The 20,467-nt window shown below is 40.4% G+C and overlaps 2 protein-coding genes across 3 annotated transcripts; both read left to right on the top strand.

Annotated features, from left to right (window-relative positions):
• The first annotated feature begins 1,647 nt into the window (after positions 1-1,647).
• Positions 1,648-18,939, top strand: acy1 (aminoacylase 1). 2 transcript variants are annotated; one of them, XM_084116897.1, is made up of 15 exons: positions 1,648-1,767; positions 8,223-8,366; positions 10,047-10,111; positions 10,192-10,296; positions 10,371-10,465; positions 11,991-12,067; positions 12,884-12,973; positions 13,243-13,299; positions 13,639-13,712; positions 14,976-15,025; positions 15,114-15,258; positions 15,333-15,401; positions 17,840-17,919; positions 17,999-18,059; positions 18,150-18,939. In XM_084116897.1, the coding sequence occupies exons 2-15, from the start codon at positions 8,237-8,239 to the stop codon at positions 18,312-18,314; spliced, it is 1,263 nt and encodes a 420-aa protein (XP_083973023.1). In that variant the 5' UTR covers positions 1,648-1,767; positions 8,223-8,236; the 3' UTR covers positions 18,315-18,939. The 2 variants fall into 2 exon arrangements, with proteins under 2 accessions (XP_083973023.1, XP_083973024.1); XM_084116898.1 differs by having other exon boundaries at positions 1,687-1,882.
• Positions 2,922-6,504, top strand: LOC311084699 (uncharacterized protein). The gene is made up of 2 exons (XM_084116899.1): positions 2,922-3,086; positions 5,789-6,504. The coding sequence occupies exons 1-2, from the start codon at positions 3,053-3,055 to the stop codon at positions 6,154-6,156; spliced, it is 402 nt and encodes a 133-aa protein (XP_083973025.1). The 5' UTR covers positions 2,922-3,052; the 3' UTR covers positions 6,157-6,504.
• Positions 18,940-20,467: the final 1,528 nt, after the last annotated feature.

Below are 20,467 nucleotides of genomic sequence, written 5' to 3'. Positions count from 1 at the left end.
GGAATCCCTGGTTGTCAGGTGACTGCTGACATCAGCAAATAAAAACACCTAATACATGAGATGGCATATAAGCCATTGTCCTGATTGTAATATTTTTGCCCAGTTGTACATTGAAATCTTCCATATTTTACACGTTCACAAAGTTGTTTTACAAACGAAAAATGATCTTGCGTTGGCCGGGAATCGAACCCGGGTCAACTGCTTGGAAGGCAGCTATGCTCACCACTATACCACCAACGCTTGCTGTCGAGGACGCGCAGCACACCTTACTTATTCACCGTCAACGTTCACTGAGGAAACCTTCTCAATTATAGTGCTTTTAAAAGATTTTCATTCACTACAGCTCTAGTCCTCAGCTTGGCTCCCTTTAGCCAGTGTATTTTGAACGCAACTTAAAAAAAAAAAAAAAAATTTGTTTCCACCTTTTTGGCGAAATTTGCTTTTTTAACTCAGAAAACTTTGAATCCAGTAAGTGATTCGTTTTACAAATAACCTGTGTATTTCTTTGTTAGGCTAATCACTTATGCACTGAGGTAATCAGTTAATATGATATATATGCGCAGCACAGAAATCTGCTGCAGCAATACGTAGTAACATTATTGTTAAGAGAAAAGAAGTGTTTGCACATATTGTACACTGTGTATGAGTGCATCGCATGATATCATATGGAGTCTCCTGTATAATTGTTTTGTCACACTTCATCTATGTCAAGGTTGTGGTTCATTCACACCTTACGCAGGTATATAAGCTATAGGCTTTCAATAAAGATTTGACATTGAGTGAACTACACTTCTGTGCAGTGCGTCATTCTTGGTCCTTGATATCAGTGTGACTTGTGACAGAGTGACTCTGTGTCTTTAACTCGATAAGGAAGATCCATAGTTATTTATCTAACAATTATTAAAAGAAGCAACAATCACAAACGTCCTGTAAAGCGACGAGAAAAGAAACAAGTAACATATGTGATAAGCATAGACTGGTGATAAGTCTGCTGTCTGCGTAGTGGTGGACATTTTCTCTGTAGGTCACGTGACGGTTGTTGCACCAGAAGGTGGCGGCAAATGACCGTGTTTTTGAGCGAGTCCGAATCATTTACTGAACCGATTCGTTCAAACACGCTGATTCATTCAGTGAAGTAACTGCGAATTATGCGCAAAAACTGTGGTTTTCGCTCGTGTGGAGCCACAACTCTACTCAAGAACACACAGATCAGTTCATGAACTCGTATATTATTATTATTATTATTATTATTACTTATTATAACAAGCTGATAGTCTAAAGTGTGTTAAATAAAGGAGACTAGGCTGCATGTGCAATGCTGTGGTCCAAAATCACTGATCTAACCTATGAAACAAATTCGTGATTTTTTTACATAACATAATCAAACTTTCAATAGAAAGAACAATGGGTAATTTGCAACTTGCAAGCAGAGTAACTGAGTAACAAAATCCTTAAAATATTGTGTGGTTCTTAGGGGAAGTTGTTGTGATTTATCTCTGAGCTTGGTGTTTTATCAGGACTCTCTATAATAAGTTTTGAAATTCATGGGAATTTCATTTTGATCAGAAAGACAAACATTACTGTACATCCACTGAACACCAAAACGCTAGCCTGCGACGTGCGCGTGCGCGTTCATACAGCAACGTAACGTAACGTAACGTATATGTAGTCCGACGTCATCACGCTGGACTCTGAGCCTGTTATTTGTCATGATCGAGTAAAATAATAAGTAAAGACCCGAGTTCAGCAGAGCACCCTGGAGCAAAGGTAAGTCAGAAGTTACCTTCGGATATAACTTATCTGTTACGGAAGAAGACAGACTCTGTGAAGCTGTTCTTCACTGATTAACACACAAATCAACTGCGAGCTCGAGCTAAAGCAGGTGAGTCGATGTATAGATGTATTATTAAACACGGCAGGCAATAGAAATGCGTACTGATTTGAAACCGGCTGCATTTGTTGCGCAGTGATAAAATAATCGAGCTCTTTTGCTGTCCTCTTGTTTTGACACTTGTGTTTACTGTATTAGTTTACACGTCTCAAGAGAGTTATGTCTCAACAACGTCGTCATCACGGCGAAACATGCTTTTGAATGCTTTTTTGTGAATGTGTTTATGGCTGGTGTAAAGCCAACACGTGAGAACTAACCAGAAGTAACCAGAGCGACATTTTGAATAAAAACATCTGTTTAATTATTATTTGTATTGAGTGTAAACATGAATATCTGAACCTGTGTAAAATGTGTGGTGTAAATAGGGAAGTTGAGTGAATCTCATAAAACCTGTCAAGAACATGTCTGCGTCCTATTTAACCCCAAAAAGGAAAATAATTATATTTTGCTTAAACAAAATTAGCCTTTTTAAACCCCGAAAAAAAAAAAAAAAAGATTACTGTACTGTAAAAATAATAAATTCATATTTTAAAGGGGACCTATTATGCAAAATTTACTTTTACATGGTGTTTGAAAATAAATGTGTTGGAAGTGTGTACACAACCACCCTATAATAGTAAAAATCAACCCAATCCTCTTTTAATCCCAATAAATCATAAGCAGTGTCTCTGAACAAGCTGTTTGCAGATTGTAGCTTTTGTGACGCCACGTTGTATAGACCCCGCCCACGACTGCTGATGGATTAGCATAGACTCCGCCCTCAGTGAGCTGTACGCAGTCCACCATGTTTATCTCCTCGCCAGAGCATTTAACAGCAGCATTCAAGTAAGAAATGTATTCTTAATAAAGCTACTGAAGTTATTCCGTCAAGAGCAGTGAGTGATTTTCTGTTTTTCTTTTGTTATTTGGTTCATATTAACAGCATATTTAGCAGTAGGTACTGTATATATTACGCTGCTGTTATTTTAATACACAGATCTACGCATGCAATTTCTTTACTTGCTGTTTAGGTTCACAGACATTAAAGATTTGTGAGATTTGTGTGTTTTTGACCTAACCTTGTGTGCATTTGACAGTTGAAGCGCAATAAGACGTGAAAGAGAACTTGGTTTAATACTCACGGGACGCTCCGTCTGACATCCAGCTTTCTGAAGAACTGCAATGTCACATGAGCGTGGGCATGATAGAGATAATGGTAACACTTTACAATAAGGTTCATTAGTTAACATCAGTTAATGTATTAACTAACATGAACTAACCATTGTCACGGTGACACAACCATCTATCAGCCCATCGTCACCAGATCAGCACGCTCCGCGCACTCGTTCACTCGCCCCGGACTACTGATTCAACGCACCTGCACCTCCTCATCATTTGTTCCCTGCATCCTATTAACATTCCGTTGTGTGACAGAAGACCAGACCACCAACGATGCAGAGTTCAACAAACCCCAGTGTTGATCGCTTCAGCGATCACTTTTCGGATCTCGTTCAAGCAGTTCGCCAGTCACTTCCTCCATCTGCACCCGCTCCCTCTGCCGGTCCCATGGCCCGACCAGCGACACTCACCGGTGTGGCGGAGGATTGCGACGGGTTCATTCTTCAGTGTTCATTATATTTTTAAATGCAATCTCATCAGTTCACTGATGATCGTGCTCGCGTGGCTTGTCAAATCTCTTCTATCTGGTCCTGCACTTCAGTGGGTGGAATCCCTGTGGCAATCCAACGTGCAGATCACCTCTTCACTCACCGCCTTCATCGACCACTTCAAGGAAGTTTTCGGACAAACTGCCTCTGAGTTCTCCATCCATGATCAGCTTTCTAACCTGCGCTAAGGAAGCTGTCAGTGAGCACTTACACGCTTCAGTTCCTTACTCTGGCCGCCTCGTGGTTGGGGTGAGATCGCCCTTCTGACAGCCTTTCGCCAAAGGACTCAACATTGATATTCGCCAACTCATGGTCGTGTATGACGACTCGATGGGGTTGGAGAACTTCTTTCAGGAGGCCACCCGTGTCTCCCAACGGTTATCAGCCTGCACTCATCACAACCCGTCTCGCCTCCTCTGGCCACCTCATCATCTGTCGTCCTTCCAGCACCTGAACCCATGCAGATTGACACGTATCATCTCATTTATGCGGAGCGTCAAAGAATACTTAATAAGCTATGCCTGTATTGTGGGGGAGAAGGTCACATCCTCATCACCTGTCCAGTTCGACCACAACGCCCGGCGATGAGTACTCTTCAACTTCCTTCCAAAATCGCTCCGTTAACCTATACTACTGTACATATTATAACTCCACGCCTCTGTCTTCCAGCGCAAGCCCTCATCAACTCCGGCTCAGCGAGGAACTTCATCTCCCACCAACTTCTCCAGAAACTCAGCGTCAAGAGGAAACGTTGCTCCCAGGGAATAACCATCCACACCATCCAAGGAAAGCCGCTGGGCCGTGTTCGCATCAACCACTTCTCCCACACCATGACGCTCCGCATTGGCTGCCTGCATGAAGAGAAGATCACGTTCATGGTTCTGGAAGGTTCCACTGCTGAAATCATCCTGGGACGCCCCTGAATGTCTCAACATCATCTACAAGTTAACTGGAACACTGGTAAAATCCTCAAGTGAGGTGATTCCTGTCATGCCAACTGTCTGTCTGTTGTCCACAAACCATCTACCACTCCCGTCCAGCCCCGGCCGAGCTGGCAGCCGTGCATCAATTACCGTCATCTGAACTCCCAAACAGTTAAATACAGCTATCCCCTTCCTCTGGTCCCGGCAGCCCTGGAACTACGTGGAGCTCGTGTCTTCTCAAAGCTAGACCTGAGGAGTGCTTATAACCTTATCCGCATTCGTCGAGGTGGCGAATGGAAGACGGCCTCTACCACTGGGGTCGGAGCGGTACTATCACAGCGGCAGGGTGATCCTCCACGCCTCCATCCATGTGCCGCCTTCCCCAAAAAGCTATCCCCGGCGGGGCAAAATTACGACATCGGCAATCACGAGCTCCTTGCCATCGAGCTGGCACTGGAAGAATGGAGACACTGGCTGGAGGGAGCAAATCACCAGTTTGAGGTAATAACCGATCATCGGAACCTTGAGTATCTACGTGAAGCCAAGCGTTTGAATCCCCGTCAAGCTAGATGGGACCCTCTTCTTCACCTGCTTTGACTTCACCGTAACGTACCGTCCGGGCAATCGAAATGGTAGAGCGGATGCTCTATCTCGCCTTCACCAGTCAGATCCTGAACCCTCGGATCCAGAACCTATTCTCCCTCCAGCCATGATCATAAGCCCTATCCAGTGGTCCATCGACGATCAAATCTTACAAGCTACCCGCTCCGAACTTGCTCCGCCGGGAGTTCCTGAGGGGCTTCGTTATGTTCCACCATCCCTTCGTCAGCCCCTCATGGACTTCTCCGGGCTCTGGACACCCAGGTAGTCAACATACCCTCTCGCTCTTACGTCATCGCTACTGTTGACCGTTTCACGAAGGCTTGCAAGTTGATCCCTCTGAAAGGCCTGCCTACTGCATTCGAGGCCTCCGTTATTCCCCTGGTCAGGCGAGCCGTTGGAGGTTCCAGCTGTCAACCATGGGTGTGGGACTCAGCACACGTGCATCTCCAATGGGCAGTGCGGAGACACAAGAGAAATGCTGACAGCCGCAGAACCGCAACCCCGCAGTACCAGCCTGGCCAGAAGGTATGGCTCTCGACAAGGGACATCCATCTCTGCCTGCCCTGCCGAAAGCTGAGTCCCCGTTTTGAGGTTCATTTACGGTGCAGAGGCAGCTCAACGAGTCACATACAGGCTGAACCTGCCACCCTCCTACAAAAGTTCACCATCATTTCATGTGTCACTCCTCAAAGCCTTCACTGAACCTTTGTCTTCTCCCCTCACAGGATCTGGTGGCGATGAGGAACCTCCTCCTCCTGAATTGGCTGATGAAGAGGGCATCTACCAGGTCCATGCCATCATCGATTTGCGGCGACGGGATAACAAGCTCGAGTACCTCATAGACTGGGAAGGCTATGGGCCGGAAGAACGATCCTGGGTTGTTCCCGATGATGTACTAGATCCATCCCTTCTCACCCAATTCCATTCAGAACACCCGACTCGTCCAGCTCCCAGAGGCAGAGGTAGACCCTGTCGCCGCACATTCCGGATGTCAGGAGCCGCCCATGGAGGAGGGGGTTCTGTCACGGTGACACAACCATCTACCAGCCCATCGTCACCAGATCAGACTCGTTCACTCTCCCCAGACTACTGATTCAACGCACCTGCACCTCCTCATCAACCTGCACTATAGAAACCACACACAACCTGCACACCTTTTTCTGGTCTCGTTTAACCACGTACAGACTCATCTCTTGCTACAACTCCCGTTACCAGCCTGAGACTTACCCTGCCTAACTTACCCGTCTTCGGATGCCCGTCTTCTGTCTTCTGTCGTCTGATCCGAGCCATTGTGTGTGTTCATTCTGTACCATCCTTCAACCACCTGCACCTGTGATCATCATATTCCACCCAGCTCAGTCACAGTGCAACTGCTTGAACTTCACATCCACCCTTCCATCGACCAGTGTTTGTTCCCTGCATCCTATTAATAAACTTTGTTTATACGATCACCTGTTTGTTCTCTTCCGTTGTGTGACAACCATGAGCAATACATTTGTTACTGTATTTGTTAATCTTTGTTAACATTAGTTAATAAAAATACAGCTGTTCATTGTTTGTTCATGTTAGTTCACAGTGCATTAACTAATGTTAACAAGATTTAATAAAGTATTAGTAAATGTTGAAATTAACATTACCAAAGATTAATAAATGCTGTATAAGTGCAGTTCCTTAATTATTCATGCTAACTAATGTAGTCAACTTATGAACCTTCTTGTAAAGTGTTACCGAGATAATTATCAAAACCAAACAGAGTATCCGAGGCAGAGTATGGCAGAGTATGGCAGAGTATCCGAGGCACGAGCTGTAAAGGCCCCGCCCTCTTCTGGAAAAGGGGCGGGGAGCAGCAACTCATTTGCATTTAAAGATACATGCACGAAAACGGCGTGTTTTTCCTTCCACTCAAAAATAGGCATTTACAACATGGTATAATAAATGATCTTGGGATATTTTGAGCTGAAACTTAACAGACACATTTTGGGGAACCTGAAACTTATATTAAATCTTGTAAAAAAGGGGCATAATAGGTCCGCTTAAAGTGTGAATGATTTATTCAAGGTAATATTTGTGTTGATTTTAATTTCATTCAGGGATGCATGATATATCGGCCTCCAAACTGGTATCGGCCGATATATGTTCGTTTTTAATTTTATCGTTATCGGACCAATAAGAAAATTTAGCCAATATATTAAAGCTGATAAATAATGGATTATTTCCTCCAGTTAAGACACTTCAGATGTGCACTGTTCAACATGATGGTTTTGAATTGCTTGAAATTTAATTGAAATCACTTTAAAAAAGAAAATAAAGTGCAACGTGCTGTCATATAGGCTACATACAATTATAATGAGATAGCATATATAATTGTGTGCTTGGGTCATGGATTTTAATGGTGAGACTTTTGTTTTTGTAATCAATCTCTCAAAAAATGATATAAAAATTTTGATTTATCGGCCAAAATATCGGTTATCGGCTTTCAAATATTAAGAATTATCGGTTATCGGTATCGGCCAAAATTTTCGCATCCCTAATTTCATTACAGTAACGAGAATCTAATGAATCGCCTTTGAGAATAATGGGAAGAATTACGCACAAATCCAAAAGCATTGTGAACATGAGAATTTGTATTATAATACATTTAATTTAAAATAGTGTAATAAGTAATGTTCACTCCTTCAAAAGTTTGAGGTTGGTACGATTTTTTAATGTTTTTAAAATATTGCAGCATTTATTTGATCAAAAACAGTAAAAACTGTAATTTTGTGAAATATTATTACAATTAAAAATAGTAAAAAGTAATTTAAAACATTTTTAAGAAGATTTAACATATATATTTTTGTGGAAACTGATACTTTTTTTTTCAGAAATAGAAATTTATTTGAAATAGAAATATTTTGTTAGCTTACAGTATAAATCAATTTACTGCACCTTTTGTTCAATTTAATGCATCTTTGCTAAATAAAAGTATTAATTTCAATCACACAAACAAACCTAACTGACCCAAAATTTGTATTCATTACTTTTTCATGAATCATCAAAATAATGTTAGAAAAACGGCCCTTCAACAGGCTTCATTTTCTTTCAGTACTTTGATTTCTGGGGTGAAATATGACCTGAACGTGTGTGTAAATGTTAATAACAAGCGGTCTGGTCCTTTAGCCCAGTGGAGCGGGATGTTGCCTGATAAAGATGGACCGAACGGAGGCGGAGGAGTCCATGACGGGCCCGGGACAGAAGACCCTTCAGTGACCCTGTTCAGAGAGTACCTGCGGCTGAGGACCGTCCACCCCGAGCCCGACTACGGTACCTGAGCACAGACCTTCTCACTTTCTCCTAAAAATAAACCGAAGATTAATAGTGTTTCACCATCTAGGTTTATGACTACAGTTAACCTTTGCCCAGGAATTCGTGCTGACCCTAGAAATGTTGTCTAGGTAGGCACATAACTAGCTTTAAGACAGGCCGCTTTGCCTTGAAAGGTGTTGTAACGCATTACTAATGACATCCATCCAAAGTGCATTAGTTGATCTCTGACCTCGGTCTCAAAGTGCTGAATATTTATAAACTAGTATTCACTGCTTAACCGAAGTTGTTTGTTATGCTGAAATACAGAAGAGTCTTAAAGGGAAAGTTCAGCAAATAATGAACGAATGTTATTCCAAACCTGTATTGTTTTTCCCTCTATGGAACACAAAAGAAGATATTCAAACAATGCTGTAGATATTGAACTGTGTTGGTGACCAAGCAGTTTTGGTACCCATTGACTTCCACTGTATGGATGAAAAACCCCAAAGAAAACAGACAATTCTCAAAATATCTTTTATGTTCTACAGAAGAAAGAAAGGCACACGGGTTTGGAACGACATGAGCAACAAATCCCCGCGTTTTGTCAGATGAAATATAACACATTAATCATTTAAAGTCCCTCTGTAGTCAATAATTGTATCCCTTAAAACTCTTTTTGATCAGCAAAATGACCAATTTAAAAGATGTTTCCTTGATTTATGCCTTAAAATAGCTTGAATGTAACTCTACACCAGTATATTGCCACTTATTAATCATAAAAACGAATACAATCAACTATAAAAATGTATTAATTTTACATTTATTTTAAGGTAACGTCGTTACAGGTCACATGTACTATAGAAATAACTTTAAATTTTGCATAATTAAGCAACTAACTCTAAACCAAGCCCTATCTTAAGTACATGTAGTTAATGAATATTACTCAGTACTTGTGTAATTAAACTGTAACAACATCACCTTAAAATAAACTGTAATTTGTGTTTTTTTGTGCTATTTAATTCCAGCTACTACGGCTTTTGTAAATATTTTGTTTATACATTAGTTACATTTTGACTAAATTTAACAATTTTCACTATTTACTAACTATTAACTATGACTTTTCCCTAATTATTTCTAATTACTGCTTATTAATAGTAATAGTTAGTAAGGTAGTTGTTAAGTTTTGGGTGGATTAAGGGATGTAGAATATGATCATGCAGAATAAGGCATTAATATGAGCTTTATAAGTACTAATAAACAGCCAATATCCTAGTTATATGCATGCTAATAAGCTAGTAGTTAAGAGTGAGAATTGGACCCTAAACTAAAGTGTTACCTAGTAATTTGGTGTCCATTAACATAACCAACTTTAACCTGTCCTGATGTGACATTCCCATTCTCATGGATTCCTATTGAAATGACTGGATTTCACCCTCAAATATCCGCAGAACCACCATAAATATGACCGTACCTTAATGTGTTTTCACAGCATGAGAGCAGAATTAAAAGAAAAATCAACTTTTTTTTTGTTCTTTGTCAAGTGGTGCAATATTTTACTGTCGAATGTAAATAGAAGATGATAATAAGTTAAGTCTCTGAAAGTGATGGATAATGATTAAATGAAGCACAACCTTTGGTTATGATCACAAATGAGAAGTTGCTGAGTAAATCTTTACCATGTCCGTCGATCATTGTCAGATGGTGCTTTAAGGTTCCTGGAGCGGGTGGCGGACGAGCTCGGGTTACCCATGAAGAGAGTGGAGGTAATGATCTATGTGATACTGATATGCTCCCGCTGGATCTGTGTGACTTTCCTCATCGTGCACACCTCTCTGACTCTCAGGTGTGTCCCGGTCGGGTCGTGGCCATCATCACGTGGGTCGGCACCAGGCCCGAGCTGAAGTCTGTGGTGCTGAACTCACACACTGATGTCGTCCCTGTGTATGAGGTACGGCCGTAACACACATCCATCACCACACGCATCAGACCATCTCACTCACGGACTGTGTGTCTGTGCTTCAGGAGCACTGGAAACATGACCCGTTTGCTGCCGTGAAAGATGCGGAGGGCAACATCTATGGCAGAGGGACTCAGGATATGAAAAGTGTCACGATACAGTGAGTTTGAATCCAACTTAAAGAGCATCCATTATGCTTTTTTCCCCTGTTCATCGTTCTTTAGTGTGTAATGTTGCTGTTTGAGCATGAAAATGTCCCTCCAGCGGGAGTTATTCTCTATATCAGTGTCACTAGGCGCGTTACAGATTTGCGCAAAACATTTGCGATTTTTTTTTAAATGTCGACAAAAAACTATTGCGAATTCATTAACCGATGTTATGCAACTAAAACTTCATTTTTTCCTCTCGCGATAAGTAAAATCATTCCAAAAACCATGGCGACGGACGTTGGTGGGTTTATGTACTATATCCCAGCCACTGCACTAGCCATTATTATTAATGGAAGGAGATGTGTGTGTGTAATCCAAGCATTAATGGTAAGGAAAGACCCTTATTATACTTGTGAGCGGCTCATATGAATAAAGGGGCGGGGCCTGGTTGAGTTAGTTAGTAGGGTGTTAAACTGCCGGTTATGGTAAGGGGCGGGACATTTCCCAAAAACACTCAAAGCACTTGACCAATCACAACACACTGTTCCAGCCGACCAATCAGAGCACAGTTTGCTTTTCAGAAGGAGGGGCTTCATAGAGACAGGAACTAAACAGAGCGTTACTGACAGACTGGGAAAAGAGGAGCTGCAACAACGGAGAATATGCGGGAAATAATCAATAGGAAAACCTGTTCTAGTAGAGCCCAAAAACAAAATCTTTGAAAAAGGGAATAATATGTAAGGGATAATGTACATCCAGCCTCTTATCATCTCAGAATAAACCCCCGACAGGGTGATGAGGACCCCAAAGCGAAGCGGAGCCACATAAATAATTATGGAGATTAGAGATATTAATTTCAGATTAAACTGTTTTAAAATCATACCTGTTTGTATCTTATAATCGCGATTGACCAATCAGAATCAAGTATTCCCCAGAGCCGTGTAATAAGGCCACTTAAAAATTTGTTACAAGCGTTGTCTGAAAGTTTAGGATAGTGTAAAAGCATGGGCGTTTGAAGAGTGTACAGGCCATATCTCTCTCTATCTTCTTTGACTTCTGTCTTTGGTCTTCAAGAGTTGTGGTCACATTAGCAAAATTTAAACGAAATTTCCTCAGCAAAAATGGTCTGTTGTCAATAGTGTAGCAAAATCTGGAATTCCCGATCATCGCCCTTAAAATTGTGCAAAACACCGATAAATATGAGCGCACGTTCAGACAGAAAGACGGACCGATCGATTCGCTTTGGTTGAAATCATGACCGAACTGAGATGGAGTGAGAACATTCTGTCAGTGTAAATCAGTGGCGTTTATATCTGCAAATCCGACCAATCACTTAAAAAAACAAAGCCTGCTGAGTGTGCTAACTGTCTGAAGGTCTGTGCCAAATCTGACGCCCGATTAGCTTAAAAGCTTCGTCAGAAACGTTTGATCATCTGCTATGTTTTAATTAGATAAGACCAAGCAATGTTTGAAAAGAATAATAATTTGTTCTGTAATTTGCATATAGAGTTGATTGTGTCCTGGTTTTGCCCTCAGGTACATTGAAGCGATTCGCAGACTGAAGGCATCTGGGAAGAGGTTTTCCCGCACTATCCATTTAACGTTTGTCCCAGGTCAGACCTCACCGACGTGCTCTGAGAAACTGAGTGATCAAACTAATGCCCCTTTTTAATGTGCTAAATACGATTTTATTATTATATTTCCTTCATGGAACCAAAGATGCCAATAAAGAACCTTTATTTTTTAACAGTGCATATGTATGTAATACCAAATCCTCATTGGCTGATCGACTTCAAAACACACAACAACACAATCTTATCTACCAGAATGTGTGTTTATCCCTCACATACTCATTTTCATTAAAGGAACACTTCGACTTTTCGGGACTTTATCTTATTCACCGTATCCCCCAGAGTTAGATAAGTCCACACACACCCTTCTCATCTCCGTGCGTGCCGTAACTCTGTCTGACGCACCCGCCGCTAGCCTAGCTTAGCACAAAGACTGGAGGTAAACGGCTCCAGCTAGCATTCTGCTCCCAATAAGTGACATTTTCCAACATTTTCCTATTTACAGCGTGTATGAATAACAAGGTCACATGAGGCACAGCCATCTTCTAACCGTATACATACTGGGAACTATACACTTATTGGTAGCAGTATGCTAGCTGGAGCCGTTTACCTTCAGTCTTTGTGCTAAGCTAGGCTAGCGGTGGGAGCGTCAGACAGAGTTACGGCACGCACGGAGATGAGAAGGGTATGTGTGGACTTATCTAACTCTGGGGGATACGGTGAATAAGCTAAAGTCCCGAAAGGCGGCGTGTTCCTTTAAACATGGCATCTGTCCTGACTGAGGAAACGTTCCACTGGTGCTGCAATTGAAGCCACTTTCCCTACAAACCCGTGGTGTTTTTCACATGTTCTCGACAGACGAGGAGGTCGGCGGTCACAAGGGAATGGAGACGTTTGTGAAGCAGCCTGAATTTGAGGAGTTGAACATCGGTTTTGCCCTTGATGAAGGTAAACAGTGCTGTGGATTCAGTCTTCTAGTTCCTGTAGCCACTCTGACATGTAGATAGCGAGGGGTGAAGTAGTTATATACAGTCACACCGTTTTAGTTCTGACACAACCTCATGCTCATCTGTAGAAACAGTGACGACAGTGCATTCAAACACACAACTGTACCAGTGTGTGCAATTCAATCTGCATACAGTTCACTGTATAAACTACATTTAAAGAAGAACACACCAACATTAAGGAGACTTTCTGCCTGTCGGATTTGTTCACAGGTTTGGCAAACCCAACTAATGCTTATACTGTCTTCTACGGAGAGAGAAACCCCTGGTGTGAGTATCATGAGTGTGCGTGAGTGTCAGTGAGTGTGTGCGTGTGTGTGAGTGAGTGAGTGAGTGAGTGAGTGAGTGAGTGTGTGTGTGTGTGTGTGTGTGTGTGTGTGTGTGTGTGTGTGTGTGTGTGTGAGTGAGTGAGTGAGTGAGTGAGTGAGTGAGTGAGTGAGTGAGTGAGTGAGTGAGTGAGTGAGTGAGTGTGTGTGTGTGTGTGTGTGAGTGAGTGAGTGAGTGAGTGAGTGAGTGAGTGAGTGAGTGAGTGAGTGAGTGAGTGAGTGAGTGAGTGCGTGTGTGTGTGAGTGCGTGTGTGTGTCAGTAAACATGCGCTCTGTGCTGCAGGGATCACAGTTCGCTGTCCAGGAAGTCCAGGTCACGGCTCCAGGTTTGTGGAGAACACAGCAGCAGAGAAACTAGTGAGTGTGTTCAGAGTGTCATGTGACCAAACACCGGAGGCTCTAGTTGCAGTGCATGTGAAGTACGATTGAACAGAAAAATGCCAATCATCAATTTTCTCTATTTCTTTTTAAGAAGAATGAAAAAAAGAAAAGAAAAGAAAAAAAACTATTGAATGATAGTATATAAATGTGTGTATATATATATACTACATATATTTTTCTTTTTATATATATTTTTTCTTTTCATATATATGTATATATACTATTGTTCAAGTTTGGGGTCAGTAAGATTTTTCTTGAAAGAAATTAATACTTTTATTCAGCAAGGATGTTTTAAGTTGGAAAAACTTTGTTACAAAAGATTTGCATTTAAAATAAATGCTGTTCTTTTGACCTTTCTGTTTATTAATGCATCACTATTTCCTCAAAAATATGAAGCAGCACAGCTGTTTTCAACATTGAAAATAATCATAAATGTTTCTTGATCATCAAATCATCATATTAGAGTGATTTCTGAAGGATCATGTGACACTGAAGACTGGAGTAATGATTGATCACAGGAATAATTTACACTTTACTATATATTCACATAGAAAACAGCTGTTTTAAATTGTAATAATATTTCACAATATGACTGTTTTTACTGTATTTTTGATCCAATAAATGCAGCCTTGGTGAGCAGAAGAGACTTCTTTCAAAAATATTTTTAAAATCTTAAGGCCCGTTTACACCAAGAATGATAGCTATACTGATAACGATAAAGATATGGTTCTAAATATAGAAATATAGCAGAGTTCACATCACAGCTATAACAATAACTATATAGAGGAACCATATATTCAGAATCACTTTAAGATTTTAAGGGCTCATCGTTAGACTTGGTGTGAACGGGCCTTTACAGACCCCAAACTTTTCAACAGTGGTGTAACTCATTCTTTAAATTACCCATAAACACACAGTAAAATGAAGATTTTCAGCATCAATATGCATAAAATAAGTGATATCTGCTTCAAATGGATGTTGAATATTGGAAACAAATGTCATTTTATATTCTGTCTAAAACTACTTTAAACAACACGTTCAGGATGTGTAATAGTTGCGGATGTTCAGAACTCATAGCAACTGAGAAACTACACAAAATATCTTCACTTTTAAGAAATCGGCAGGATTTATGAACCAATGAAAGCGTAAAGTTGTTTAAAATTGTGAGAAACTACACAAATGAGCTAAAATCATGAATTTGTTCCTGTTTGTGATGGATGTGTCTCTGCTGTGTCACAGCGGCGAGTTATTAACTCCTTCCTGGAGTTCAGAGAGAAAGAGAAACAGCGGTGAGCTTTATTCACAGGTTGACTTTTCAGCAGATGCTTACAGGAGAGCTGGTAAATGTGGAAATACACCCGTCTGTGTGGTTTGCAGGCTGGACATCAGCGAGTGCTTCACTCTGGGAGACGTCACCACCATCAACATGACCATGGTGAAAGGGGGCGTGGCCTATAACGTGGTTCCTGCAGAGATGGACGTGAGCTTTGACTTGAGGATCCCGCCCACCGTGAACCTGCCGGTGTGTATCTGGACCGGTGCATAAGTTGATTTGCTTTGAACTGATTGTCACTCGTGGTTCTGGTCATTCTGCAGGAGTTTGAAGAGAAGATAAAAGCCTGGTGCAGAGAAGCTGGGGAAGACGTCACGTATGATTTTGCACAGGTCTGATTTATTTTTACACACAACATGAAACAGATTCAACTGGCCTTTCGTGTGTCCGCCAGGAGACTAAGAGGTTTTCAACTAAAAACGTGAAACTTTGTATGTGTTTTGGCCGTTTATTTACCCGACAACTGCGTTTTGAGGGCCTGAAAAAGTGTGCGTTTCAAGTTTTTGAAAATGATACCATTATCATCTCTTTGTAAACTAGAAAAACTAGATTTTGTGAATACGGTGACTTCATGCGCATGTGTATTACGTGTTCAGTCTATTGTGTTTCTTTACAAAGTGACGTCGCCACCTACTGGCCTGGCATGAATAATACAGCGTTTTTAGTCGTTTTCACGGATCCGTGTGAACGGGGATCATTTTGACAATGTTGTCGTCTGTGCGTGAGAAACACAAAGGAAAAACGTTTCAGTTTTTATTACATGTGGCCCTATTTTAACGATCTGAAACGCAAGTATCAAACGCGAAACGCAAGTAACTTTGTGGGCGGGTCTCGGGCGCTGTTGCTATTAAACCGGCGGGATAAATGACTCTTGCGCCCGACGCAAATCTAAAATGTGTCGGTCTGAAGTCGCTTCATTACTCATAGGTGTGGTTTGGGCGTAACGTGAAATAAACCAATCAGAGCGTCATCTCACATTCCCTTTAAGAGCAGACGCGCTTGTTCCATGGCGGATTGCTATTATAACGGCGGATTTGCCAGACGCACGCCAGGAGCGGTTCACAGCCGAGGAGACCGACGTTCTCGTCAGGGCCGTAAAACACAGAGAAGTGACATTGGGGATGGAGAAACACACCCAAATTAGCTTCGGTTAAACAGGCGTATAATAATCTGGGTAAATGTGTAAGCTAGATTTATGCCTATTTTTTCACACCTTCATGGACACAACAATGATTTCCCTCATGTGGAATATTTTTCCTTGTAATTATTTATGGTTTGCAAAAATGTGAACAACTGCGTCTGTTTAGAGTAGAGATTAGCAAAGTGTATGCGCACACGCTACATTATGGCCAAGCATGCGCCCTTAAAATAGCATCTGAACGCGCCACTGACTTTAGACGAGGTTTCTCCTGGTCAGTGGCGGAATTGTTTTTCTGAAACTGCAAAATAGCACCAGGAAAAGTCCGCTGTGCGCGGGTGCAAAATAGGAATGATACATGCGTCGGTGTACAAAGTCAGTTGCGCTGGGTGCAAGATAGGGCCCATGGTTCTCATGTAAACGTATCGTAGAACCGTTGGATAATTTACCTTTGACATTAGCCGGAATGATGTTATTACATAAGCTTGCATTAAAAAAAAATCAGTGAACACAAATATCTCATCAAATGCAACACAAGTGAAGACACTTCAAATGTTGGCTTGACAAAGCCTTGTCAAAAGTTGAAATAGTAATATAAGCACGATGGTTTGATTGGTGATTTGAGAAGTTGTGGCCATAAATATTTCTTAATGCCCATGAACTGTATTTTTAATTATTTTAATATTTTTGAAATAATTCATTTATTTAATGTATTTAGATAAATATATATATATATTATAATAACATATAATATATAAAATTAATTGCAAATTTATCGCACATCAAATTTGGCTGAGAAATTCCCTCCAAAAGATAATTTAAAGTCATTATTGTGTTAATCTCAAATAGACTACAAAAAGTAGCTTTGTAAATGAAATATATATATATTTTTTAATGAAATGATACTCATTATAAATGATAAGTCATTTATTTATTCATTCAAACAGCTGATTCGTTCAGTAATGAAGTAAATGGCTCTCTTTATGAACGAGTCATTGAATCATTGGCTCACCCGATTGATTCGCTCAACCCAGATTCATTCAGAAAGGAAACGCCACTGTGTTGCTCAGAGACGCACAACACTTCTGCTCTGGCTTTATTGGTCATATTTTCATTGGGAAAATTTTGCAAAAGCAGACAATATTATGTCTGTAAAATATAACACAATATTAACTTCTTTATTTATTGAACTGTTGTATAAAATCAATATCACATTTGCGCTCGTGCTATTCGGGACAAAAACATCACTTGTGTGATATTGCGCTTGTTACTCATGTGATATTGCGTAACAATGATATAAATATGAAACAAAAACTCATACAAGGTCATTTTTGCCCTGATTTCTTGTATTTTAGGGGCATTATAATTTAATATTATAGGCTCCATCACACAGTGAGCTGTTGTCCTGCTTCATGTTCATCACATGTTAGAGGACCTATGTAGGTCTAAATGCGTTCATTTCAGCTTTATTTATTTATTTATAACTAATTAATTAAATTATCGCGTCAAATCGACAGCCCTATTTTTGATATATAATAATATATATGTGTAAATGTATATATGCATGAAGAAAAAAGCTGTTTGTCCACATGATTTGGTTTCATACCTGTTGTTTTTTCTTCTTCTCTTCAGAAACACATGGATCAGAACTTCACGTCGACGGAGGAGAGCGACCCCTGGTGGCACGCGTTCAGCTCCACCTGCACAGCCATGTGAGCGAGACACACTGACGCTTGTGAGCATGTGTTTTTAGTTGAGCATGTGTATGTGACTCTGTCCGTCTCGTGACAGGAACGTGACTCTGAAAAAGGAAATCTTCCCTGCTGCCACAGACAGTCGCTTCATGAGGGAAGTAAGTGTTTCACTTCTGTCTGCAAGAACAAAGAACCCGGCCCATAATCTAAAATATACCTAAATATATGTGCAATTGTGTGTTTTGTAGGTGGGTCTTCCTGCCATCGGCTTCTCTCCGATGAACCTCACCCCCATCCTGCTTCACGATCACAACGAGTACTTGAACGAGCAGGTGTTTCTGCGGGGCGTCCAGGTGTACGAGCGTCTGGTGCCCGCCCTCGCCAGCGTGGCTCCTCTGAGCGGAGAAGTGTAGATCACACACACACACACAGCTGCTTCACACATATCGACAAACACATCTGCCGCCGTAACACCAAAGATCAGGGCTGATCCCATATAATGAACTCTCTTTAATTAACTCAGGAGTTCCTTCCCTTCATTAATGTCTTAGATATGATTTTAAGTCTTAATTGTCTGCACATTTAGAAGCTGCTATTAAGAGTTGTTTTAATTCATAAATGGTATAAATGTAACACTCTTAAAGGAACAGTTCACTTTAAAATGAAAATTCTGTCACATACACCGGTTATAAATGATGACAGAGTTTTCATTTTGATGTGAACTATTCCTTTAAGGTAGGCAGTTTGTGTCTCGTACATCTAATGAAATAAGGAAATGAATTCAGAGACTCAAACCCTATAGCTGTGCTTGCCATAGATGCATTATATTTTTTAATACAAATGACTTGGATGCAATCTTATAGTTATGTATACTGAAACTGTGTGTGGGTCGTTGATTACTATGATGCCACACAATAATAATTATACACAATTATACTGAGTCACGTTTCATGGGTTATGATTTTTGAAGTCAGAATCTCTGTGGTTGACTGGTGCTACTTTGCCCTCCTGAATAAACAGAAGTTAAGAGGTACCATATATCGACTCTGTCAGACATTATTATGTGTGTATTATATTATTGCATTATATTAAACCAGTGTGTTTTGGAATTGGTATTATGACATTAATATTTTGTTTTCAAATGCACTATTATTAGCGTCTTCCACAATTGCCTACATTCAACTTTTTATTGTTTCCATATTTCATCATTGGCAAAGGCTACTATTAGATGGATGGATTGATATATTTTAATATATATTCTATAGATATATAGTATTTTTACACTTGATTTATTACAGCTTGATTGGAAACAACACACAATAAAACAACACAAAGCAATACAAATATTTTGGTAAACAAATATTCTAACACTTTTGATTAAACATTTCCAGTACAGTTTTAATGTGATATTCACAAGATTAAAACTGTTTTATCTGTTTGTTTTTAATAAAAATCAACCCTGGGACGGTAGAGATCCAGAAGTTGAAAAAACAGTAATATCATATAAACAGTAATAAGTCTTTTCTGTGATGCCGTAGGACAGCTTTTTGTGAGGAAAAACAAACATTAACACAAATTAACAAATTAATAAGTCAATCATGATATCAATCTGAAGATGATAAGAGAGTTAATTAAGTCTAAGCTTTAAAATAGTATGTGCTGACCCGTGTGTCTAAATCCTAATGCAGCCTAAAGGGGGCGCCGTGAGACGGCGAAACAGAGAATCTCTGCAACTCCTCTATAAATCCAATCTCACAATTTATTCTTTTAAGGTTACTTTCTTTTCCTCATGAAATCTGACTTCTATGTTTATAAGGACATCTTGGGTCAAATATATCTTTACACCTAACAAGCGCACTGTAGTCTTCTTTTCTGTGTTTATTGTGGTGCACATTACAATAAGCCCAGCAGGAATAGCTGCTATCACAATTTAAAAAATCCAAATAAATACTAATAATAGTGGTCTCAAACTCGCCTGCTCGGACGTTTCTAGAGATGTGTGTGTAATTAAACTCTACAGGACAGTGATCCTCCAGGAGCTGAGTTTGAGGCCACTGATTCAAAGCCATCCAGCTAAATTAACAAACAAACAACAATGTATCCCATGTTCATGCGATTCCCCTAGAAAAATACATTTGTTGTTTATGGTAATCAGTTTATTGTCCAAGCATGGCCTTTTAGGGTGCAAGGACAACAAGCAACAATATCCAGCAATATCCTACATGTCCTTTGCTGATTTGAAGAGACATGGCTTCCCTTTTTACCATTCACTTCTGTCAAGCAAACGAAAAATCACGTTTTGTGTCTACTGAAAAGCATCACAAAGAATCTGATGAAATTATGACTAACCACTTGTGGGGCAGGTCCCACTAATACAAAGACTCCGTCAGCAACTGTGGGGAAGTCGAAGTGACAAGATGCTAAGTCAATCAAAACAGTTATTAACAACATTCGGCAGGAGCACGTTCAGATAATCTATCCAATCAGCGCAAGGGGAAGCTTATATAGAGAGCCGACGTACCTCTGTTCAGTTTTTCCAGCATCCCTCCCTCAACTACAACTCCTC

Source organism: Abramis brama (genome assembly GCF_963993115.1).
Source record: "Abramis brama genome assembly, chromosome: 6".
Taxonomy (NCBI): Eukaryota; Metazoa; Chordata; class Actinopteri; order Cypriniformes; family Leuciscidae; genus Abramis; species Abramis brama.
This window is presented reverse-complemented; position numbering and strand designations above follow the sequence as displayed.

What these genes read in the sequence shown, in the direction of transcription:
- acy1 (XM_084116897.1), top strand. Translation starts at nt 8,237, where the DNA reads ATGTTGCCTGATAAAGATGGACCGAACGGAGGCGGAGGAGTCCATGAC. An exon ending in ATGTCGTCCCTGTGTATGAG is followed by an intron (nt 10,297 to 10,370) that starts GTACGGCCGTAA and finishes TCTGTGCTTCAG; the next exon opens with GAGCACTGGAAACATGACCC. An exon ending in CGGAGAGAGAAACCCCTGGT is followed by an intron (nt 13,300 to 13,638) that starts GTGAGTATCATG and finishes TCTGTGCTGCAG; the next exon opens with GGATCACAGTTCGCTGTCCA.
- LOC311084699 (XM_084116899.1), top strand. Translation starts at nt 3,053, where the DNA reads ATGTCACATGAGCGTGGGCATGATAGAGATAATG. An exon ending in TGGGCATGATAGAGATAATG is followed by an intron (nt 3,087 to 5,788) that starts GTAACACTTTAC and finishes CTCCCCTCACAG; the next exon opens with GATCTGGTGGCGATGAGGAA.